The sequence below is a fragment of the Carcharodon carcharias genome, chromosome 26 (assembly GCF_017639515.1).
Source record: "Carcharodon carcharias isolate sCarCar2 chromosome 26, sCarCar2.pri, whole genome shotgun sequence".
NCBI lineage: Eukaryota > Metazoa > Chordata > Chondrichthyes > Lamniformes > Lamnidae > Carcharodon > Carcharodon carcharias.
Window position 1 is genome coordinate 11,115,929 of NC_054492.1, and position 25,302 is coordinate 11,141,230.

General features: G+C 41.5%; 1 protein-coding gene across 1 annotated transcript in view; it reads right to left on the minus strand.

Moving 5' to 3' along the window:
* Positions 1-25,302, minus strand: part of adamtsl3 (ADAMTS-like 3) — a 604,254-nt gene that overhangs the window by 326,770 nt on the left and 252,182 nt on the right. The window contains exon 5 of the mRNA XM_041175078.1: positions 18,055-18,100. Coding sequence (XP_041031012.1) covers positions 18,055-18,100 — 46 coding nt within the window. The remainder of the gene's footprint in view (positions 1-18,054; positions 18,101-25,302) is intronic.

A 25,302-nucleotide genomic window follows, 5' to 3' on the forward strand; every position in this document is an offset into this window, starting at 1 on the left:
CAGAATGCGAAGGACAATCCATTATATCAGCGGCTGCCAAACTATGGTTCGTGACCCCCAGTGGAGTCACAGGTCAGGCAGTAAGAGGTCATAAGCTCCATCTCTCCACCATAGCAACAGTGACAGCTATGGCACAAGGACTCTAGTTTTTAGTCCTAGGATTGGCTCCGAGGCCTCTTGACATGCACTTCTTTTCTTGCTTTGGTCCAATGGGTGCAGCAGTCTAATGAAATCAGCTCTGAGACCCAATCGCTGCTTCCAACAGAGCCTGAAAACAGGTAGGTGAAAAAAACATTGCTGCCTGTTCTCCAATCCCCCTGCCCTGCTTTCATAGCTCTTTTATTCCCTCCTGCTTCCCTAGCTCTACGCCCCCATTCTCACAAATCTCCCCCACAGCTAGAACCATTGAGCCATAGAAAAGTTACGGTGCAGAAAGAGGCCGTTCAGCCCACTGTGTCTGTGCCGGCCGAAAAGAGAAAAAAGAAACTAGCCTCTCATTTTAATCCCACATTCCAGCACCTAGTCTGTAGCCTTGCAGGTTATAGCACTTCAGGTGCAGATCCAGGTACCTTATAAATGAGTTGAACATCTCAGCCTCAACCACCAACTTAGACAGTGAATTCCAGATGCCCATCAACCTCTGGGTGAAAAAGCTTTTCCTCATGTCCCCTGTAATCCTTCTCCCAATCAACTTAAATCCATGCCCCCCGGTAACTGACCCCTCAGTTAGGGTAATCAAGCCTTTCCTGTCTACCCTATCTAGGCCCCTCAATTAGGTCACCCCTCAGCCTCCTCTGTTCTAAGGAAATCAAACCCAGCCTATCCAATCTCTTCTCATTGCTGCACTTTTCAAGCTCTCAGAGCACTTATGTGCTTCCTGTAATGTGGTGGCCAGAATTGTACACAAAATTCCATCTGTGGCCTAACCAGTGTTTTATACAATTCCAGCATTAAATCCCTGCCTCAACCAATAAAGGAAAGCATTCCATATGCTTTTTTGACCACCTTGTCCACCTGTCCTGCCACCTTCAAAGACCTGTGTGGACATTCACTCCAAGGTCTCTCACTTCCTTATACCCTCTCAACAACTTCCCATTTATTGAGTGCTCCCTTGCTACGTTTACCCTCCCAAATGCATTACCTCACACTTTTCTGGATTGATTTCCATTTGCCACTTCTCCACCCAAGCAACCAATCCATGGATATAATTCTGGAGTCAACTGCTATTCTCTTCACTTTCAACTACACGGCCAATTTTTGCACCATCTGCAAATTTCCCAATCGTGCCTCCCACATTTAAGTCTACGTCTACCCCCATAGTCTTACAACTGCCCCTCCTTAGCACTCACATATTATACCACTCCCAGCCACTCCCTCAAATCTCTGCCCTCACACCCTACACCAACCCCTCTCCACACCCCCCCACTTTGAACCCAGCCCGTCCACCTACTCACTCTGGTGTCATGGGAATTTTCAAGGTCCGAAATGGGGTCATAGTGAGAAAATGTTTGGGAAGCACTGCATAAGATGAAGCTTCTACCAGAGATAATCTCAGTGCACATCCTTCATACACCACAAAAGCAGGAATCAGCTTAAACCTCAGACATGCAATGCAACTGCTTTCAATAATACTTAAAAGCATTCCAACAATTATTATTCTTCATGTATTTAGAATTTGTTTACACGCCTGTTGATAATTCACTTGGTAGACAAGTTATTTTGGTAAAATTTTTCTAGTGCCTGTTACCCATGAACACTAGCGCTAGAAAGGACTATAAAAAAATTAAATAGCAATCAATTTTTTTTTTTAATCCGCTTTGGAAAGTACATAGTTTTCTCATGACTAATCTGCAAAGTAGTTAAACTCTGGAGCGTAGATTCTTTGATTAGATGTGAAGTAGTCAAAGCACGAATCTTAACTGCCCGACCTTGTGAGCTTATTAATAAACCAGCCATAGTTTCCAGGTTGAGTCTCATTAAAATATCTTGGACAAGCTCTAAGTGTCATAAACGCCTCTGATTAGGAGCCTGCCAGTTGAGGGATAGGGAATACCATGCAGCTGTGGTATTAAAGACTCATAGCAACTTATAAGGGCTGGGCTTCATGAAAAGCCATTTTTGCTGCTCAGAAGAAATGTTGTTCCAATATTGTCCATCCGGTCAGCAGAAGGGCAGTGTGAGTCCTTCTGCTCTCTGCTGCAGTTATGGAACTGCTGTACCACAGGCAGACCCTGTTAGGCATTGAGTAGCATAAGCCTTTAAGGGTAGCTGCCGATAGAAGTGAGTATGAACTTAACCATTCTGCATGGAATCCATTCAATGCAGGAAAAGTATTAATGTATTTACTAGATTAGACAATAATATAGGAAACAGTCAATGATGCCACAACACCATCATATTTATCAATTGTTCCTCATACTCAATGAACTTCAATTGCCTAATGCCAATAGCCATAAGATAGTGTGGTGTCCTCTATGCTCCTCTCTTCACCTGTGGCATAGGAACAGTGCCTGGACAAAAGAAGTCAAAGTTCCATCTAATGTATAAAGAAATTTATCTAATTGTGGCAATCAGTCTACCACAGACACAGGCATGACAATAGGAAAGCCCCCATGGTGGAAAGCTTTGGGAATAATCATCTTCCTTCCAAGCATGCTACGCTTACCACCCATCATGTCTCAAATTACTCACAGGCTCTATCCTATGATGATAGATCTAGAGTATCAAATGCTGGTGCAGCATTGTGGGCTATACCAGACAGTGTGCTGCAGATGACAGCTCAAGTGGTTGTATTCAAAAGTAGAAAGGGCAATACTTTACTGGTTAGTTTAACAACTATGCAGTTCATGTTGAAGCATGTGTTAGCTTCAATGACATCTGCAGTGGCTTTGGTAAGTTAACCAACTGGTCACACACAACTGTGAGTTGGGGCTTCACTTGTGTTGTTAGGCCAGCTTTTCTACAGAGTGGTGGCCATGTTGCACCAGTGCCCAGAGTTAGTGGTATGGGAGACTGATGGTGCCATCTCAGGATGGTAGCACATGTGTATCTTCTTCAGTCTCCTCTGATGCCTACTCATGTTGATAAAGGACGCAGAGCCAAGCTGCCTCTGCAGCAGGATAAAAGGTGCAGCCTGCAAGCAGGTCATGAGGTGGGATCAACGTCCTGGAGAATTGTATAACTAGGGCTGTGGATAGGGATTTAAATTAAACATTGAGGTGGGAGAGGGTGGGGTTGCAGGTCAGGTGAAGGGAGATTTAGAAATTTAAAGAGGTAACAGGGCAGTTTAGCAATTTTAGCAAAGACAAAGAAAATGGAGCAAGAAGGGGGAAAGAGAGTTTAATGATAATGGTGCATCAATGAATAAGGTCCATGTATAGTAAATAAAAATTAAAGTATCTTTATCTGCACGCATGAAGCATTCATAACAAGCTAGATGTACTACTGGCAGAAAGAGAGATAAATAGTTAAGATCTAATCACTATCACAAAGACATGGTTACAAGGTGACCAAAGTTGGCAAATAAATATTCCAGAGTGCACAACATTGTGAAAAGACAGCCAGAATGGAAAAGGAGAAGGGTAGCCTTGATAGTAAGGGATAAGGACAATAGTAAGAAAGGGTCATGGCTCTGAAGATCATGAAGTAGAATCAGTATGGTTGAAACTTAGGAATGAAAAGATTCAAAGTAGTTTATAAGACCCATAGGAGAAGTCCTACCATTGGTCAGGGCATCGGCTAACAAATAATCAGGTTTGCTAGGGAAGCATTATCTTAAAGGACAAAGCTTAGAAAGTTGCAAAAAAGAAGTAGTGACCCTTTGAAACCAGTGAAGGGTCAGTTTAAAGTTGATTAAAAAGGAAACAAAATGAGTAAACTAGCCAGAAATATAAAAACTGATTGTAAAAAGACACAAGTTACTTACTAGAAATAGAGGATAACCACAGTGCTAACAAGAGTGATAAACTTATGGGACCTATTAACAGTAAAGAAAAGTATTGGAGAAATGTAAGTGGCTAAAAGCCAACAAATCCCCCAGACCCAACGGCCTACCCCCGGGGCTTGAAAAGAGATAGCCGCAGAGATATTGGACACATTGGTTATGATTTTCCAAAATTCCCTAGAGTTTAGAATTATCTCAGCTGATTGGAAGTCAGCTAATGTAACACTGTTACTCAAGGAAGGAGGGGCAGAGAAAACAGGGAACTGCAGGCCAGTTAGCTTGGCTTCAGTTGCTGGGAAAAAGTTGGAATCTATCATTAGAACTTAGAAAATCATAGTGTTTCACAGCAAAAACTCACAGGCTGGTTTTTAGTTGGGGGGGGGGGGGGGGGGGGGGGGTGGGGGCAGTTGGTGGCAGGTGTAAGTCTGAAGTTGAGACAACGGGTTTCCCTCTGGGTTCCTGCGCATCCTAACCTCAGGGCGATTTTACACTGGGGCGGGCAAAGCCTCGGAGAGAAAGCCCACCATCGCCCCAACTGAGGCCTTCAAAAAGGCTGTTTCCTGCCTAGCCTTAATTTTAGGCTGGCAGGAGGATTTAGCTGGCATGGGCGATGCCCAAGAAAAACAGGCCTAGACCTTGGGCATAAAAGGGGGGTGCACCTCCATCAGAAGCCCCCTTTTGACTGCGGGCAACCCTCCCCCCCACTTAAAGTCCAGTGGCCGCTGGACCTCCCTCCCCCGCATCTCTCTCTCTCTCTCTCTCTCTCTCTCTCTCTCTCTCTCTCTCTCTCCCCCCCGACACCCTGATCCTCTCCTGTGCACCCCACCAACCCCCAAGGCCTTCCCTGACCTTCCTGCCCCAAGACTCCTTAAGCTTACTTAATCCTCTAGTCCAAGCACTTAAGTTCAGGCATGTTGTTGCACTTCCCCTTCAGTCCACAGCAGCTCCTATCACTGCAGGGCGAGAGACCTGCCAGCCAATCAGATTGCTTGGCAGCTCTCTAAGGCAGGACTTCCTCCCAAGTGAGGGGTGGAAGTCTCATCTGCAGCCAAATAACACTCAATTGAGTGTGAAATGACTACAGGGCCATTGGAATCAGAGGATCAATGAATGGATACTAACAAGATGCAGATGCTGAGATGGATGTGTGGAGTAATGAGGAAGGACAAGATCAGGAACCAGAACATCAGGCGGCCAGTGAAGATTGTGAAAGCATCGAAGAAGCTGAGAAGACATTGGGATGGCATGATCACATGCCACACAGAGAGAGAGGATGCGCAGTGATACGAGTGATGGAGATGCGAATGCCAGGAAGAAGGAAACGAGGAAGTCCTAAGACCAGATGGAAGAACGCGGTGGTAAATGCAGCAAGATTGGAACAGGAATGATTGACTGACAGGAGGAGATGGAGAAGGGTGATCAATCAGTATTGTGGTGACCCCAAGTCAAATGGGAGAAGCCGAAAGAAGGAGAAGAAAGAGGAAAAAGGAAGAATGGAGGGAGGAGGAGGAAGAAGAAGAATGAAGAATGGAGGAGGAGGAAGAAGAAGTAATTGGTCAGAGAGACTTGGGTTTACTCATACAAGGAACATGGAAAGTTAGCATGCAGGTACAACTAGCAAGTAGGAAGGCAAATGGCATGTTGGCCTTTATTGCAAGGGGCTTGGACTACAAGAATACAGGAGTTTTGCAACAATTATTTAGGGCTTGAGTGAGAAATGTGAAGGCTGTAAAAAGTATTAGGGGACACTGACATGACCCATTGGAAGCTTTTCATTAGTGTGAGATTTCAACAAGGTAGCTGCCATTGACCTAAAGGCGTGAAACAAAAGCAAAAATAATTTCATTCTACATTTTATAAACCCAGTGAGCAGATAACACTCAATAAGACCAAAAGTGGTATTATAGACAAATTCATAAGAAATGGATAGGGATACGAGAGAGTTTCTGACTGATAAGGGGGGTAATTTACCAATGACGAGTTCAGAGACAGGTGTGAAAACATGAACATAGTCACAAACACTGCAGCTGAAGGTACTTTCAGCAATGGACTCTGTGAAACAAATCATATAGTAATTGATAAAATGCTGCATTAAGTTGGAGGATATAGTCCCAATCAAATATCGACAGGAAAAATTCCAAATTGCCTTTTGTGCTGTGTGACAGTCCTCTGGTTTTGGAAGATACTATAAAGGAATTCCATTTCTGCCGAACATTTGAAAGCTTTACATGCAGGGATACAGGCTTTCATCAAGGCAAATATCCTGGAGAAAACTTGGAGAGTACTGGGGCACTGCATGAGACCATTTGAGCCAGAATTTAATTCAAGAGATGTATTATAAAGTAAAGGCCACAAGGAATTGAATATGATAATAGCTCATATGAACATACGAACATAAGAAGTAGGAGCAGGGTTAGGCCATTTGGCCCTTCGCGTCTGCTCCACCATTCAATAAGATCATTTCTGATCTGATCAAGGCTCCAATTCTACTTTCCTGCCTATCCTGATATCCTTCGACTCCCTTGTTACTCAAGAATCTATCCACCTCTGCCTTAAAAATATTCAATGACCCTGCCTCCATTGCTCTCCAGGGAAGAGAATGCCAAAGTCTCTCAATCTTCTGAGAGAAAAATTTCTCCTCATCTCCATGTTAAATGGGATACCTCTTATTTTTAAACGATGTCCCTGAAGTCTTTCCCACAAGGGGAAGCATCCTTTCAGAATCCAAAATGCATGATGAAATGACAGTATTCATCAAATTGTTGATTAGCTTATGAATAATTACAATAAACTGCAAAACCTTAGACTTGTGGCAGTTAATAGAAGTAAACATGACATCCTGTATCTCAAATGCTCATGCTGTTTGTGATGAAGATCCTGAGGAACAGAATATAGTGGATCAAGCTTTGGATAATATACACTTTATGAAAAGTGAGAGTGAGAAAAAATGTATGTACAAAGAAATTGTTAGGGATCCTGGGTTTGGGGGGGGTGCGGGGGAGGGTTGGGGGGGTGGGGTGGAGGTGGTGGGGTGAAATTCTGGTTGAATATATAAACACTAATTTTTATGTAAAGACAGAGAAGAGAATCTGTTAATTGTATATGAATTGTGTTTAATTGTATGCAACTGGTGGTCTTAAACTGGGGATTCAATTATGTCACTATAAATAGACACAGACAAAGTGTAGTTGTTCGGTTCAGAGATGTATGACTGTGATATGTAACTCTGTAAATAAATGTTTATGGAAGTTTGTAAAGATCATATCCTTCAACTAGCTTTCTGGAATATTATCATGTATTATCATGTGATTTTTTTGTTAATGTAGGAATCCTGTTACAATGAAGAGCATGCTTCAGTTTGTAAGTGAGACCAGCTGTTACCAATTGGAGAAAGATTAAGGAATTATTCTTAAGTATATAAGAGCTAGTTTACATGGGTGTAGGGGGAGGAAAAGGTGAGTTTGTGGCTGTGCTCTGTGGTTTTTGTGAATAAACCTATGTTAAGGAAAAGACTCACTCCAGATTTGTCCTTAATGTATGAACATTGACTTTAACATTCCTCACCTTTGGTAAATGGATTTTATACATATTCTTTCAGATCAAGGCTCAAATTATAAATCAAGGAATTAATTTATTTAATGTTAAACAGTTTAAGGAACATGCTTCCTTCTCTAATCTCCCCACATGAATGATATCAGGGAAAGACTTCAGTTAAGTAAAACTCCTTGGCACTCTCTCCAAAGATTCATATTTTTGAGAAGGTGATAGAGAAAGTAGACAATGGTAATGCAGATGATGTAATTTATCTGGATTTTCAAAAGGCCTTCAATAAGGTACCTCATTACAGACTAATAAGTTCAGGGGACAAGTGGCAGAATAAATTCTTAGCAGGCCTCAAGACAGAAAGCAGAGAGTGAGAGTTAAGCGTTATTCAGAGTGGCATAAAGTGTCTGAAAGAATTGGTGTCCCATAAAGGTCACTACTGGGACTACAGCTGTTCACAATTTACATTAATAATTTGGACATTGGAATCAAAAATACAATTTCTAAATTGCAGATGACACCAAATTGGGGAGAATAGTCAATACTGAGGAGGACTAACAAATTACAGGAGGATGTTAATAAACTTGCAGAATGAGCTAATAATTGACAAATTTCAACACAGATAAATGTGAAAAAGTACATTTTTGTAGGAATAGGGAAGTCAATTATTACTTGTAAGGTACAATCTAGGTGGTATAGAGGAACAAACGCGTTTCAGAGTCCAAATAGACCAATCACTACACATTGCGCCACAGGTTAGCAAGGGTATTAGAAAAGCAAACCAAGCAATAGGTTTTATTTCTCGAGGGATTGAATTGAAAAGTAGAAAGTTATGCTAAATCTATATCAAACTTCATGATACCACATTTAAGAGTACTCTGTGCTGTTCTGGTTGCCATGGATAGAAAGGCACTAGAGAAGGTGCAGAGAAGATTTACAAGGATGATATTAGAAATATGTGGGTATACGTATCAGGAAAGGATTAACAAGCCGTATCTCTTTTCCCTTGAAAAAAAGGCTGAGGGGTGACCTAACTTAGGTCTTTAAAATTATTGACGAATTTAATACTGTGAATACAAAGGGAATGCTTCCTCTTGTGGAGGAGAGCATAACTACAGGCCATCAATATAGGCCAGTCACAAGAAATTCAATAAGGAATTCAGAAGAAACTTCTTTACCCAAATAATGGTAAGAATGTGGAGCTCACTACTATAGGGAATGGTTGAAGCAAATAGTATAAATGTTTTATGGGGATATTTGACGAGCATAAGAGGGAGATGAGGATAGATGGTTATGATGATAAAAGATGGGAGGAGGCTAGAGTGGAGTAAAAACATTGACATGGATTGGTTTAGCTGAATATCCTGTTTCTGTGCAATATCCCCTATGAATTGTATCCTAAATAATATCCTTCCTAAAGTGTGACGCCCAGAATTGAACAGCACTCCACTTGGAATCAAATCAGTTTTTTTTTTAAACAAAAGGTTTACCATTATTTTCTTGCTTTTGTCCTTTTTGCATCATATACATCTATGAATCTAAGGACCTGCTTTTTTAACAGCTTTATCAATGTGTTCTATAACTTTCAAACATTTATCACAGGATCATAGATTGGTTACAGCACAGGAGTAGGCCATTCATGTCTGTGTTGGTTCTCTGCAAGAGCATGCAGATAGTCTTGCTCCCACATCTTTTTCCCATTGCTCTGCAATTTTTCTCTCTTCAGTTGCTTATCCAAGTCCCTTTTACGGGCTACAACTGAATCTGTCTCCACCACAATCTTAGTTAATACACTCCTTATCCTTCTTATTATGGGCCTTAAATGAGGTTGTCCTGAGTCATGCCTGATCGATACCGCTGAGGCAAGGCTGTTGGTAAATTCTACCTTTCATTGAACATTCTAACTATATACAGCATAAGGCCAGTGCCTCTGTAATTCCAACCTCTACTTCCCTCAACATCCTCCTGGTGACTTATCAACTTTAAGTACAGCCAACACTTCTAAAACTTCTTCTCTATCAATTTTCAAGCAATCTCAATTACCTCTTTGTTCACTAGGCCAGATGCAAAGCACTAATTCCGTATTTTAGCCATATCCACTGGTTGGTGGCCTGTAAAACACATTGGTGTAATGGCAGCTCTATTGTTTCTTAATTCTAACCAAATGGATTTTGTCTTGACTGCTCCAGAATGTCCCTCTCTCACCAACACCAATATTTTTCTCAAGCAATACTGCTACCCTTCTTCCTTTCTTTCCTTCCCTATCTTTCCTGAAAATCTTGTATCCAGGGATACTAAATGTCCAGTCCGGCCCATTTTGAGCCAGGTCTCCATTATTGTCACAACACCATATTCCAAAGTAGCTATGAGTGCCTACAGCTCACCAATCTTACGTACCATGATCCGTGCATTTACGTTCATGCACTATAAACCTGAATTAAATCTTACTGTATTCCTCTTACTCTGAACCCACTTAATACCTTACTATTTCTTAATCCCATGCTAATTCTTTCCCCCCAATCTTTTGTCTACATTGTCTATCCTTCTTAATGCTACATCCTGGTTCCCATCCTTCTGCCAAGTTAGTTTAAACAATCAGCAATAACACTAGCAAACCACCCTGTAAAGACATTGGTGCCACCCCTGTTGAGGTGCAATCCATTGGTCAGAACAGGTCCCATCACCCCCAGAACAGGTCCCAAAATCACAAGAATCTACAGACTTGCACCATCTCACCCCCTGTGCATTTGTCTGCTCTAATATCTTATTTCTATACTCACAACCATGTGGCACTGGGCGTAATTTGAAGGTTACTAGTTTTGAGGTCCTGCTTGCTAGTCTCCTGACTAGCTTCCTAAAATTTGTTCTCTTTCTACTTATGTCATAGTTACCAATATGGACCACAGCCTTTAGCTATTCGTCTTCCCCCCTCATAATGCTCTACAGCTGCTCAGTGACTTCCTTGACCCTAGCACCAGGGAGGCAACACACATCCTGGATTCATGTCTGTGGATGTAGAAACATTTGTTTGTTCCTCTAACCACTGAATAGGGGAAATAGCAAGACTCTCGTTAGAGATAATCATTGCCTGTCATTTGTGTGACACAAAAGTTACTTTCCACTTATCAGTCACTCATCACTTGATCTTGTCTAGTTCTTGCTGCATGCAGGTGCAGACTGCTTCATTATCTGAGGAGTCATGAGTTTAACTGAATACTGCAATCATCAGGGAACAACCCCAATTCTCACCTTATGATGGAGGGAATGTTATTATGAAGCAGCTGAAGATAGTTGGGCCTAGGACACTGCACTGAGGATCTCCTTCACCAATGTCCTTTCAAATTTTGTATGCTCATAAAATCTTGTGACATATTCTGCACTTTACAAAAGTTTGTGTTCATGAGATATCCCCTTATACTCAAAGTTAAACTACAGGGAATGCTGGAAAGGGGTGTAATTGAAATTCCTGGGTATGACATCAATTCTGAGAAATTAAACTCTTGCTAAGGCTGCTATGGAGATGGGAGCAAGCTAACCAAAATAGGGAAGCATACCGAGTTACAACTTTTGCTGCAATACACATGGACACAGAAATCCTGTTGGGGTCAGAAGCAGAGATAGAACACCTGGTGTATATAAGACAAAGCAAAGTTTTCCAGGAAAAGGTCAGTTTTCTACTTTGCCATAGGAAAAGATAGAACTCCAGAAGCTCTTGGTGAAGCAACGTACAAGTGAGTTGAAAGGGATTGAATCTTAAAAGCAGTGTGAGTGGCTCAGGCATGCTAAAGAGCTCTGTGTCTATCAGACGACCAGGCTGTTAACCAAGTTAACCAAGCTGGTTGGCCAGTTGAAAAGGAACTCTGGTAAGCTATGCCATCAGGACCATTGTGACTTGAGTGAGAGAGAATTCATAGACGTGTACCTGATGGTGTTAACCATGTCCAGGGACCTTGGAAAGAATATGGCTGCCAGTGAAAGTGACTCAAGTGCCAAATCCATTGGGAAAAGTGAGAGATCCTAAAAACTCGAGACTGAGTTAAAGAACTTTGAAACTGCACGTGATGGCACATTTGTGTGGAAAGTGATGCAAGTTCTTGTCATTACGTGAGGAGTATCTTGGTGGTATTGACTATTTAAAGTGAAATTCATTGTTTCAAGTCATTTGTCTGTTAATGCACATTTAATTTTATGTTGATTTGGGGTTTGACTGTTGCAGTAAAAGTTTTAAAAAGTAAAATTTTGTTGGCTGATTCACTCAATCAGCGTCGCTTGGAGATTCCTTTCTTTTTAGGTTGTCTGTCTTTCTGGGATTGTATAAACAATACTTTCAGTTCACTTTTAATGTTAGCTGCTGATCTTTCCTCATATACTCTTTTTGCTCTTCATTTCCTCTGCACTCTGTTTTCTTCCAGACTTCCTGTATTATGTATGAGACATTTATCATAGGCCATCCTTTTCCAGTTTGAGTTGAATCCCAACTTCTTTAGCCACTCGGGGGGCTTTTAGCTTTGGATGCCCTTCCTTGTCCCCCTCATAGTAATACAACTAATCCATACACAAACGACTTGCTTCAAGTTCACCCGTTATTATTTACTTATTATTGCTTATTTACTGTTTTGCCTGATCATCTTTGTTTCCGTTCCACCTGGGCTGGATCCCTCTCCAACTCACTGGAATTAAACCCTCTCCAGTTGAGTAGCTTCACCTTTACTTGTTCCTTCATTCTTTCCATAACAATTCTAACGATATTGCAATTACTGTTCCTCAAAGTCTCCCATTGAAAAATGATCCATCTGCCCTACTTTTTTCCCAGAACTAGATCACATATGGCTTGCCTTTTTGGGCTGGAAACTCATTGATTAATAAAGTTTCCCTGTATACATTTCAGGAATTTCTCCCCCTTATTGTCCTTTTCACTGTTTTTGTCCCAATCCATATTAGGATAATTTACATTTCCTATTATCACTACTCTATGTTTTTTTTTAAAACATCTTTTCATTCAGCAGGGAAGAATTTTATGAATAATACACCTGACAAAAAAGCTCGATTTTATTACAGGTTGATTCAAACATGTGAAGTGTTTCTTCAGAGCATCAATAGTGTGCTGAATTATTGTTCTCAGCATAGGTTAAATGGACTTTATTATGGTGGTGATAAGCTCATATCCTGAGAAACCACATAAACTTCATCATGACTGCAGGGGACGACCATGATCACTCCCAGAGGTCACCCTGAGAACTGTGTTTCTGAATCAAAACATGCTGAAACTGGAGACTGCCGTAAAAAAGTGGGTATGGTAACACTCCCACCCAGGAAAGTGACAGAATGCTTGCTGCTACTTCCAAACAAGCTGCGAATTGAGGGAGTGGAATTTTTCCCTGTTTAAATATGTTGTACAATTGAAAAGGGGAATGTATAGGACTACGTACATGTGCAACTTATGGCTCCTTGCATCCTTGAAAATTTGCAAACAATGCATCCATAACTTGCATTTATACACAGTCAATTGGTAAATGTTGCTGACATCCTCATAGCTTTCCATGTATCTATTGTAATATGCTGATACAGGCCTTGGGCCTGGTGCTCAATTAGACACACTTAAAACAAGGTCATTTACCCACGGCATTTGTGCAGATGAACAAGGCACAAACGGGGATTGCTGTCCAGCTTACACTTTCTCACTCAGTTCCTTTCTCTTTCCAATCAAATTATTTCCCTGCCGTTTATCCTTACAGGCTAGGAGTTACTCCTGATTAAACATAGAAAATAGGAGGAGTAGGCCATTCAGCCCTTCGAGCCTGCTCCGCAATTCATTATGATCATGGCTGATCATCTAACTCAATAGCCTGCTCCCACTTTCTCCCCATATCCATTGATCCCTTTCACCCCATACCTAACTCCTCCTTGAAAACATACAATGTTTCAACCTCAACTACTTTCTGTGGTAGTGAATTCCACAGGCTCACCACTCTCTGGGTGAAGAAATTTCTCCTCATCTCAGTCCTAAATGGTCTAAATCCTCAGACTGTGACCCCTGGTTCTAAACTCCCCCACCATCAGGAACATCCTTCCTGCATCTACCCTGTCTAGTCCTGTTGGAATTTTATAGGTTTCTATGAGATCCCCCCTCATTCTTCTGAACTCCAGCGAATATAATCCTAAACGACTCAATCTCTCCTCATATGTCAATCCCGCCATCCCAGTAATCAGTCTGGTAAACATTCGCTGCACTCCCTCTATAGCAAGAACATCCTTCCTCAGATAAGGAGACCAAAACTGCACACAATATTCCAGTGTGGTCTCACCAAGGCCCTGTATAATTGCAGCAAGACATCCCTGCTCCTGTACTCGAATCTTCTGGCTGTGAAAGCCAACATACCATTTGCCTTTTTTACCGCCTGCTGCACCTGCATGCTTACCTTCAGCGACTGGTGTACGAGGTCACCTGGGTGGGTCTCGTTGCACATTCCCCTCTCTCAATTTAAAGCCATTCAGATAATAATCTGCCTTCCTGTTTTTCCTACCAAAGTGGATAACCTCACATTTATCCACATTATACTGCATCTGTCGTGCATTTGTCCACTCGATCAGCTTGTCCAAATCACACTGAAGCATCTCTGCATCCTCCTCACAGCTCACCCTCCCACCCAGCTTTGTGTCATCTGCAAGTTTGGAGATATTACATTTAGTTCCCTCATCTAAATCATTAATACGTATTGTGAATAGCTGGGGTCCCAGCACCGATCCCTGCGGTACCCCACTAGTCACTGCCTGCCATTCAGAAAAAGACCTGTTTATTCTTACTCTTTGTTTTCTGTCTGCCAACCAGTTCTCTATCTATCTCAATACATTAGCCCCAATCCCACGCACTTTAATTATACACACTAATCTCTTATGTGGGACTTTGTCGAAAGCCTTCTGAAAGTCCAAATAAACCACATCCACTGGCTCCCCTCATCAACTCTACTAGTTACATTACCCCCAATCCCACGCACTTTAATTATACACACTAATGTCTTATGTGGGACTTTGTCGAAAGCCTTCTGAAAGTCTAAATAAACCACATCCACTGGCTCCCCCTCATCAACTCTACTAGTTACATTCTCAAAAAATTCCAGTAGATTTGTCAAGCATGATTTCCCTTTCAGAAATCCATGCCGACTCTGTCCGATTCTGCCACTATTTTCCAAGTGCTCAGCTATTAAATCTTTTATGATGGACTCTAGAATTTTCCCCACTACCGATGTTAGATCTATAATTCCCTGTTTTCTCTCAACCTCCCTATTTAAATAGTGGGGTTACATTAGCTACCCTCCGATCTGTAGGAACTGTTCCAGAGTCTACAGAATCTCGGAAGATGACCACCAATGCATCCACTATTTCTAGGGCCACTTCCTTAAGTACTCTGGGATGTAGATTATCAGGTCCTGGGGATTTATCGGCATTCAATCCCATCAATTTCTCCAACGCCATTTCCCCACTAATACCGATTTCTTTCAGATCCTCCCTCTCACTAAACCCTGTGCTCCCCAACAATTCTGGTATATTATGTGTCCTCCTTTGTGAAGACAGAACCAAAGTATGTATTTAGTTGGTCAGCCTTTTCTTTGTTCCCCATTATAAATTCCCCTGTTTCAGACTGTACGGGACCTACATTTGCCTTCAACAATCTTCTTCTCTTCACATACCTACAGAAACTTATATAATCAGTTTTTGTGTTCCCTGCAAGCTTACTCTCGTACTCAATTTTCTCCTTCTTAATCAATCCCTTGGTCCTCCTTTGCTGAATTCTAAAGTGTTCCCAATCCTAAGGTCTATTGTTTTTCTGGCCAATTTGCATGCCTCTTCCTTGGATCTAATACTATCTCTAATTTTCCTTGTAAGCCATGGTTTGGTCACCTTTCCTATTTTACTTTTGCGCCAGACAGGAATAAATAATTGTTGCAGTTCACCTGTGCGCTCTTTGAACGTTTGCCAATGCCTATCCACCGTTATCCCTTTAAGTAACGTTTCTCAATCCATCATAGCCAACTCGCATCTCTTAACATCATAGTTTGCTTTATTAAGATTCAGGATCCTCATCTCAGAATCAACTACTTCACTCTCCATCTTGATGAAGAATTCTACCATATTATGGTCGCTCATCCCTAAGTGGCCTGGCACAACTAGATTGTCAAATATTCCTTTCTCATTACACAATACTCAGTCTAGGATGGCCTGTTTTCTCGTTGGTTCCTCAACATGTTGGTCCAGAAAAACATCCTGTACACATTCCAGGAATTCCTCCTTTACGGTATTGTTACTAATTTGATTTGCCCAATCTATATGCATATTAAAGTCACCCATAATTACAGATGTTCCTTCATTGCATGCGTCTCTAATTTCCTGTTTAATGCCATTCCAAACATCACCAGTGCAGTTTGGGGGTCTATATACAACCTCCGCTAACATTTTTTGCCTTAGTGTTTCTCAGCTCTACCCATACAGATTCCACATCGTCGGAGCTAATATCTTTCCTCACTATTGCGTTAATTTCCTGTTTAACCAGAAATGCAACTCCACCATTTTGACCTTTTTGTCTGTCCTTCCTAAATACTGAATACCCCTGGATGTTCAGTTCCCATCCCTGGTCACCCTGCAGCCATGTTTCCGTAATCCCGACTATATCATACCTGTTTACATCTATTTGCACAGTTAATTCATCTACTTTATTGTGAATGCTCCTCGCATTATGGCACAAAGCCTTGAGGCTTGTCTTTCTAACATTACTTGTCCCATTCCCACTATTTTTCACTGAGGCCCTGTTTGATTCTTGCCCTTGATTTCTCTATCACTTTTCTTATTCCTCTTTCTGTCTTTTGTTCTTGTCCTTGATTCCTCCTCCTCTGACTCCTTGCATAGGTTCCCATCCCCCTACCATTTTAGTTTAAACCCTCCCCAAACACTCTAGCAAATATTCCCCCTAGGACATCAGTCCTGATCCTGCCCGGGTGTAACCCATCCAGTTTGTACTGGCCCCACCTCTCCCAGAACTGGTCCCCATGTCCCAGGACTCTGAAACCCTCCCCCTCACACCATCTCTTCAGCCATGTATTCATCTGATATATCCCGCTATTTCTACACTGAGTAGCACGTGGCACTGGTAGTAATCCTGAGATCACTGTCTTTGAGGTCCTATTTTTCAACTTGCTTCCTAACTCCTTATATTCTGCTTTAAGGACCTCATCCCTTTTTTTTTTTTACCTATGTTGTTTGTACCAATATGTACCATGACCACTGGCTGTTCACCCTCCCCCTTCAGAATGTCCTGAGACATCCTTGACCCCAGCACCAGGGAGGTAACATACCATCCTGGAGTCTCGTTTGCGGCCACAGAAACGCCCATCTACTCCCCTTACAATTAATCCCCTATAATTATTGCATTCCCACACTTTTTACTCCACCCCTGTGCAGCAGAGCCAACCGTGGTGCAATGAATTTGGCTGTTGCTGCTTTCCCCTGAGGGGCCATTTTTAAAGGCAATTAAGGTCAACAATTTCTTTGAGCCATACCACCTTGCTTTGGTCTTCTGATATTGTAGATAACGTCTTAAAGTTGTACTATTGCAGATAGAGAGCTCTCAAATGACTCATTTATTACCCCTCCTTCACCTTGTTACATTTGTTCATTAATGTCACCTCTTTGCAGAAAGTTGACAGTCATGGATCTCCACCTCTGTCTGCTCTGTGCTGCCTTTACACACTCCACATCAGTCAACTGCATCAAGTTCACTATATCCATCATCCAATTTCTCCTCTGCTTCCTTCTCCTACTTCTTCTCCAATTACAGTCCCCCTCTACTGTCTGCTCTAATGATGTGACTGAAGTATTGTATCTCTCTCTTTCTTCGATACTATGCACTAATCTTCTCTTTTCTCCAGCCATTTCTAGAACTTCTTTCCTCGTCGCTCTGTGTAGGATATGCGGAACATCCTCCAATATGCCCACATCTGGTACACGAGGCAGTTAAAGCTGGCTTCATTTGTTCAGGAATCTATATTGATTGTCTGGGAACCCTGGAAACACCCCATAATTTAGTAGTTATAAATAGTTGTGACCTTATCCACCTGTGATTGAAGCAGCTTGTGTAGGTCTGCTCGCCATGGATGCACAATTCATACAACCGAAATGCAACTGAGCTGGGAACAAGTGAAAATATGGCATATGGTATCACTTTTATCCATTTGTATGCAATCAGCTGAAAAAATGCTGCCGCTTGCTGCAAATGCCAGAAACAAATCTGGATATGGGGAGGCAAAAAAATGGCAGAGATCGAGTGTGACAGAACCAACTTCCAAATTACTCAATGATTCCAATTTTATCACGCCACAACGTTTGAACAAGCAGTAAACGGTTCTCAGTATAAGATTGGAAAAATATCTTATTCATAAATGCTAACATCATGTGTACTAACAAAGCACACGTGAAAGGAAACACGCTCACTTAGTGTAATTTCTCCATCTGCAACAGCAGCAAAGAGCAGTAATTCACAATAATTACTAATCAGATGCATTTTATGCAGTACTTACCACATTGCTGCAGGTTTTGTACCTAATGTTCCGCCCTTCACAGCGCCTGAGAGACAGGAAATAAAAAAAATGACACAGAGAACAGTCTTTCAAAGCATTAAACAAACATGTGTCAAACATTTCACAAAAGCTTCCATTATAAACTAGTTTTAACATATGCGCATGACTCAACAAAGGAAGGCTCCATGGTCAAAATCCTCTAATCCCTGATAATTTTTAATGCTCTTCCCCACTAATAAATTTGGGTCTTCAGCCAAGACCATAAGCCTGGTGCAGCAAATGAAATCATTCTTGACAAGGGCTTTCGCTCTGGTTCTGAATCAAGCTAAATTTTTCTTCACCTGTCAAAACATTAGTAGAAAATACCTGCCAGGGCTTATGTATAATGAAACCAGTCACTGACTGAAATCCCACTGAGCGTGAACAAACATAGTCAATCCTGAAAGGCTGAGCTTATAAAACCTTTTTTTTCCAAACATTTCCTACAACTATCATGATCAAATGTTCACTGGCCAAATAAAATTCCCTTCTATGCTGACATTTTGTTTTGAATAAATCTATTATGCATAGCTAACCACCATTAAAGGACAGGCAAGAGAATATATTAATTTCCATTTTATCTCATGTACCCATCGCAATTAGGCCTTTCAAAATGAACTTCCTTTCAAAAAAAAATTCCAAGTCTGTTCAAGATTATAATGAATAAACTGTTTTTCTGTCAAACAGTCTATTACACAAGAAACTACTGTTCTTATTATTCATTATGCTAGCAGTTTCCAATGTAAAATTACCTAAACACATCGCCAGTTTTAGAAACTCAAAGCTGTGGAGCCAGCCATCAATGCTAATGTCCCAAGTACAATAACACACTACAAACTCACAGCTACAAATGTAAACCAAGGTAAACACAGGGGCAATCACTTACCGAGCGGTAAGCTTCAAATTAAACATAAATGAATGCAGTTTGCTTCACTGAAAGAAGTACCAAGGGGCAAACTATAACTTAAGTAACTTGGTGGATGCAGTACCATATATAGATATAGGTATATATATATATATATATACAAACACACATTAAAAATATATATATATATATAGTGTATATAATATATATATGTGTGTGTGTGTGTGTGTGTGTGCAGGATGAGAATCTGCTCCAGTTTCTTTCTCACATTATCAATGTTGCTTTGTCATCTTCCAAACATTGCCTGAGTCTTGCCCAAGGACAATGGGGAGATGGTAACATAGTGGTAATCTTACTGGATTACTAATCCAGAGGCCTAGGCTAATGCTCTGGGGACAGCTAGATTAAAATCCCACCACCACCACAACAGCTGGTGGAATTTAAATTCAATAAATAAATCTGGAATCTAAAGCTAGTCTCAGTAATGGCGACCATGAAACTACCATCGATTGTTGTAAAAATCCATCTGGTTCACTAATGTCCTTCAGAGAAGGAAATCTGCCATCCTTACCTGGTCTGGCTTTTATGCGAGTCCAAACCCACAGCAATGTGGTTGACTCTTAATAAACGTTGGCTTTGTCAGCGACGTCCACATCCCACTAAAGAGAAAATTTTTTTTGTAGTATTACACTGATCCATGGCAGTCCTACTCGAACATCCATGGATAAGATCAATCAAACGAGCTATAATAGTTAAGCTATAATGTTTGAAAGCTAAATTATAATCTATAATCTTTTAGTTTATGCAATATCTCTCAAAGCACATGAAAGGGTTCATTAAACCTATAACTCCACGATACTGGATATTAATTGTTCTGACTGACAATTTGAAAGCTTTGGAGGTTATTTCTCTCCCAGTGCTGCTCACCAAATACATTTTACATATTATAGCTTTGATGATTCAGTCTTTGACATAAGATGCCAGCTTTAATACGTTGCCTCCTTGACCTGTCCAAAGTTTTCCTCTTCCTGAGACTGCCCTAGGCCAGTTGATAGTGGTGGAGGATCTGGTGTAGCCGAGAGGCTTTCTCATCTCAATTCTGACTCAGTGAACTTGCCTTTTCTTTTTCAGAACTAGCCTCGGCATAAATGTTATTAACTCAACATCGCATTCAAATCATGTTGTGTCCATTGTATATGCTCAACCAATGCTTCACACGCGGTACTTTCATTTATTAGTCTGGTTATGATGGCTGCCCTCTCTTAGCCTCATTTAGTATGCCTTCAAAGCGATACCCAAGTAGGAGGAATACGTATGGTACCAGGCTGCTGTTCAACAAAGATGCAGATAGTTTGTACTTCCTGGTTCTCAGTCATTAGATGGCCCTGCAGCTGCTGGCAGTATGGATGAAAGTTAAGCTGCCTCTCCTGCTCACACCTTAACAATTATTTCAGGCCTTCTTCAGCTGGGATGGGCAAGTGGGGCAGAGGCAGTTGTCTCACACTTTTCACCACAAAACACGTCCCAAATGTTAGGTTGTCCTGAGCTGGAATAGACCATTAGATATCACTTGAAAGATCTCAAATTGTGGAACTCACCCATGCTCATACACACAGGAGCAGGCTGGCACTGTGGCTGTTGGATTGGAGGTGCATGATTTGTAATGTGTGTTCCTGTAACTAAAAGCTTGTATGTATCTAAAGACTAGGCTCCAGTTTACTGCTTCATTGCCTGGTTATGAGTTGTAAAAATACCCCAGTAGTTACCCAAATCGGTAAATGAAACTTGGTGCAGGACTATACCAAAAAAGAACAAATTCCAAGCTTTAAGCATATTCAAATGGAGCACCTCTGCCAGGCAGCTATGCTCGTGACATCACGTTTTGTAGAATAATCGGAACAATATGAACCAGAATGGAGCAACGTCTCAATACAACACAGGCATATAAATCTTTGAGGCACACGACAAAGGTTAAATTATGTTCTATTCTAGCTCACATTTGTCCATTTTTCTTTGCTCTTTTCTCGCCAATAAGTGTCTGCTTACCATCATATGTTGCCCCCCAGCTAGGAAAGTGAGCACGTTTAAAATGTGGACTCCTTCAAATCTGCTGTCACCACTGCTCTCCAAACAAGTAGCAAATTCTCAATAAATGCAAGTAAGTTCAAATAACACAGTTCTGGGACCCAGTTCAGAATCCACTGTAGTTAAATAATCAATGCATAACTAGTTTCCCAAGAAATGTTTTGTCTGGATCAAGATTTCTATAGAAATCAACACATGCGAGATGTGGCATCATAGGCAAAACCAGCATTCATTATTCATCCTTAATTACCTTCTAGGAGGTAGTGGCGAGTCACCATTGGATGGCTTGCTAAACCATTTTAGAAGGCAGTTGAGAGTCAACCAAATTGCTGTAGGTCTGGAGTCACATACAGGCCACACTGGATAAGGATGACAGATTTTCTTTCTTAAAAGGCATTTACAACAATCTGGTAGCTTCATGGTCACCATTAGTCATCTTATCTTCTTAATTCCAGACTTATTTAATGAGCTGAATTAAATTCCCCAACCACCCTGTTGGGGTTTGAACTCTTGTCTCCAGATCATTAGCCCAGTAACACAACCACAATGCTACCCCACTCATTTCTGGATTTTAAGTCACAGTTTATTTAATCAATTTAAATTAGAATGCTTAAGCAAAGTGTATACTGAATGCCTATGTAGTGTTTCTCCAGCTTTACTGTAAGCATTCAGGATTGGACACAAACTGCCTTCTTATATCTGACCTTTATTTCTATGTGAGCCTAGAAAAGTGACAGCTGGTTTCTTGACCATGGGGACCAAGGCCAACCATGTTCTCACCTAAAGACCACATTTGTACTTTGCAACAGGCATAACAGGATGATGATTACACTCTTGTGACCTAGCCGCCTTCTTCCTCTGTTTCCTAGCCCAAGGAAACATCAATTTTAGTGTTCCCAATGTAACTCTGGATAAAGATCAGCCAACTCAGCAAAAAAAAGAGATTCAATATCACACCAGGCAATTAGAAGAGTAAGAGGTGACTTGATTGAAATATATAAGATCCTGTGGGGTCTTGACAGGGTGGATGTGCAGTGGATGTTTCCTCTTGTGGGAGAATCTAGAACTAGGGGTCACTGTTTAAAAATAAAAGGGTCACCCATTTAAAAGGAGATGAAGTGAAATTTTTTCACTCAGAGTCGTGAGTCTTTGGAACGCTGCTTCCACCACCTTTTCAGGGAGTGTCCTTGGGCAGAATTTTATGCTCAGCATGCAGGTGCACGCCTGGCACACCAGAGTGTAAAACGACACGCGATGATGCTGGGCATGTGTCTCAACGTCATCACGCACTCGTGCAATATTTCGTTCGGTGGGCGTGCGCCGGAGTTGGCTGCGTGCCCACTGATAAGACCTATTAAGGTCATTAACAAGCTAATTAAATTCAAATTCATGCTGCTGGTCCCACCTCACTGTTGGTGGGCAGGTGAAAAGGCCAAGTGGCCTTTACATTTTTTTGGAAACCTCATCCACGAGTGGGATGAGGTTTCTTTAAGCAAATAAACACTATATAAAAACTTTATTTTGGAATTAAAAACATGTTCCATCTCATGTCAGAGTCACATGAGGGGACATGTTTTTTAAATTTTTACTGTCCTTGTTAAATTTTTTTAAAAACCCTTCAATCTTCCGGGGGTAGTTCCGTGCCTCAGAGAAATTGAAGCGCTCTTTCTCGCGCATGCGTGAACTCCGCGCAAGGCCCGGCTCTCCTCCTTCCCCTGTCCGCACAGGCAGCACTCAGTGCTGCCACTCCCAATCCACACGGGGGAAGGCCTTAATTGGCCCAGCATGTAAAATTGCGGAGCGGAGCGGAACCGATCACGGGCGGCGGTCAGCTGCCCAACCACCCCCTGCCCGCCCCCACCAAGCACCCCCAGCCAAGGGCAAAATCCTGCCCTTTGAATATTTTTTAGGCAGAGGTGGATAGATCCTTGGTAAGCAAGGAAGTTGTAGGTTATTGGAGGTAAGTGGGATGCAGATTTCAGGTTACTGTCGGATCAGCCGTGATCCTATTAAATTACGGAGCAGGCTTGAGGGGTCTGAATAGCTTATTCCTGCTCCTTGTTCATATTGGTAGGGGTGGGAGAACGTAGGAAGTAGAAACTCAATTAGTAATGACTGGGAATTAGGTTAGGAGGGGGAGAGGACCCCATGAGCAAATAATCATACATGAATTCTTGATTAGTGTCGGGCTAATTGGTCCAATGGCCTTTTTCACACCTCGTTTAATATCTTTTCTACCCACAGAGTAACTGGTGTGTGGTTGTGTTGTGGCACCTGGAAGCAAACTGACTGCATTTAAGTGCTGAACCTAATGAAATGCAATAATTAGAGAATAAACATAAATGCTAAGTTTGGATCAAGGGTTTTCTAAAATGTGAACAATGGAATGTGCTTATGGATCAGGAGCTCATGCTAACTATAACTTCTCTGATTAGTGGGCTCCTTTGTTACTTCGCAAGTCCAAATATGTTAAAAACCATCATAAGCTTCGGCTGGATTGACTTCTTCCCCTCTCATGTCTTTATATCACATTCATTTGTATCAGAATTCTGGGATTAACAGCATTTACAAATGTTTCTGTTTATACAATGGAAAAATGCTGCACACACACAATCTGCACATTCCTTTCTGTAAAACTAAAGACTAGAAGAGACAAGTGTTGAAATAAAACTTGCCATTTAGAACTATTTAATGCCAAAGTGCTGCTGAGTTCACAATTTGATTGTACTATTTGGCAAGTCAAGCAGTACAAATATCTTGTTCACTGTGTTTATTGCAAGCAAAATATTAAATTCTGAAACTGATTATAACATATACAGTTCTACAGATTTGGTCAATGTTGATTCTATCAGCATTGGTATATTGGCTACACTCCTATGATATACAACATCAAGGGAAAGGCTGTAAAAAGTACATTTGTTTCACCTTCTCTTTGAAGCTAGCCACACTGAAAAAAAGAAACTAAGAAATAAAGACTCTCATTTATATTATGCTTTTCACAAGCTTGGGTCGTCTTTAATAGCAAATTAATTGTAGTTACTGCCTATGTTGGAAAAACAGCAAACAATATGTGCCGACCAAGGTTCCAAAACCAGCAATGTGATCATGACCTGATTATCTATTTTATTAATGCCGGTTGAGAGAGAAATGGTGGGGGTGGTGGGGGGGGGGGAGAGAGAGAACCCCCTTGCTCTTCTTTGAAATAGAGCCATGGGAGCTTTTGCGTCCGTTTGAGGGAACAGTCGAGGCTAGGTTTCATAAATTCTGTCTAGCTGGAGATGGGAGGTCATCGTTTGATAATTGTACTCGGGCCCTGTGACCAGGATCTAACTCAGAAGCCATAATTGTTGTCTGTTGTTTTTCAGAAGTATTAGTTAGATGGATTAGCCATATAAATACTGTGGCTACAAGAGCAGGTCTGACGCTAGGAATCCTGCAGTCGGTAAGTCACATCCCGACTCCCCAATGCTGGTCCAGCATCTACAAGGCAGAGGTCAAGAGTGTGATGGAGTACTTTCCTCTTGGCTGGATAAGTGAAGCTCCAACAACACTCAAGAAGCTTCACACCACCCAGGACAAAGCAACTTGCTTGATTGGCACCCCATCCACAAACATTCGCTCCCTCCGCCACTGACTAACCGTGGTAACAGTCTGTATCATCTACAAGATGCACTGTAGAAACTTACCAAGACTCCTTAGTGAGCAAGCACCTTCCAAACCCATGACTGACACCATCTAGAAGGACAAGGGCAGCAGACACATGGGAACACCACCAACTGGAAGGTTCCCTCCAAGCCACACACCATCCCGACTTGGAAATATATCACCGTTCCTTCACTGTGGCTGGGTCAAAATCCTGGAACACCCTCTCTAACAGCACTGTGGGTGCACCTACACCACATGGACCGCAACAATTCAAGAAGGCAGCTCACCACCACCTTCTCAAGGGTAATTAGAGATGGGCAATAAGTGCTGGCCTAGCCAGCGTTGCCCACATCCCGTAAATTAATTTAAAAAAGGATTCTGTTGCAATTTTCTAGAAATGATCTTAGCCTATCTCCTCCAGAAATGAAGCCCCATCTTTCAACATAGATACAAAATCATGACAACCAAAAGTTGATGATTAGGGGAATATGGTGGCAATCCCACCATGACAGCTGGTAGAAACTGAATTAAATTAATTAATAATTTAAATTAATTAATTTGGAAATGAAAGCCTGTCTCAGTAAAGGTGACTGCAAAACTATCACTGATTGTTG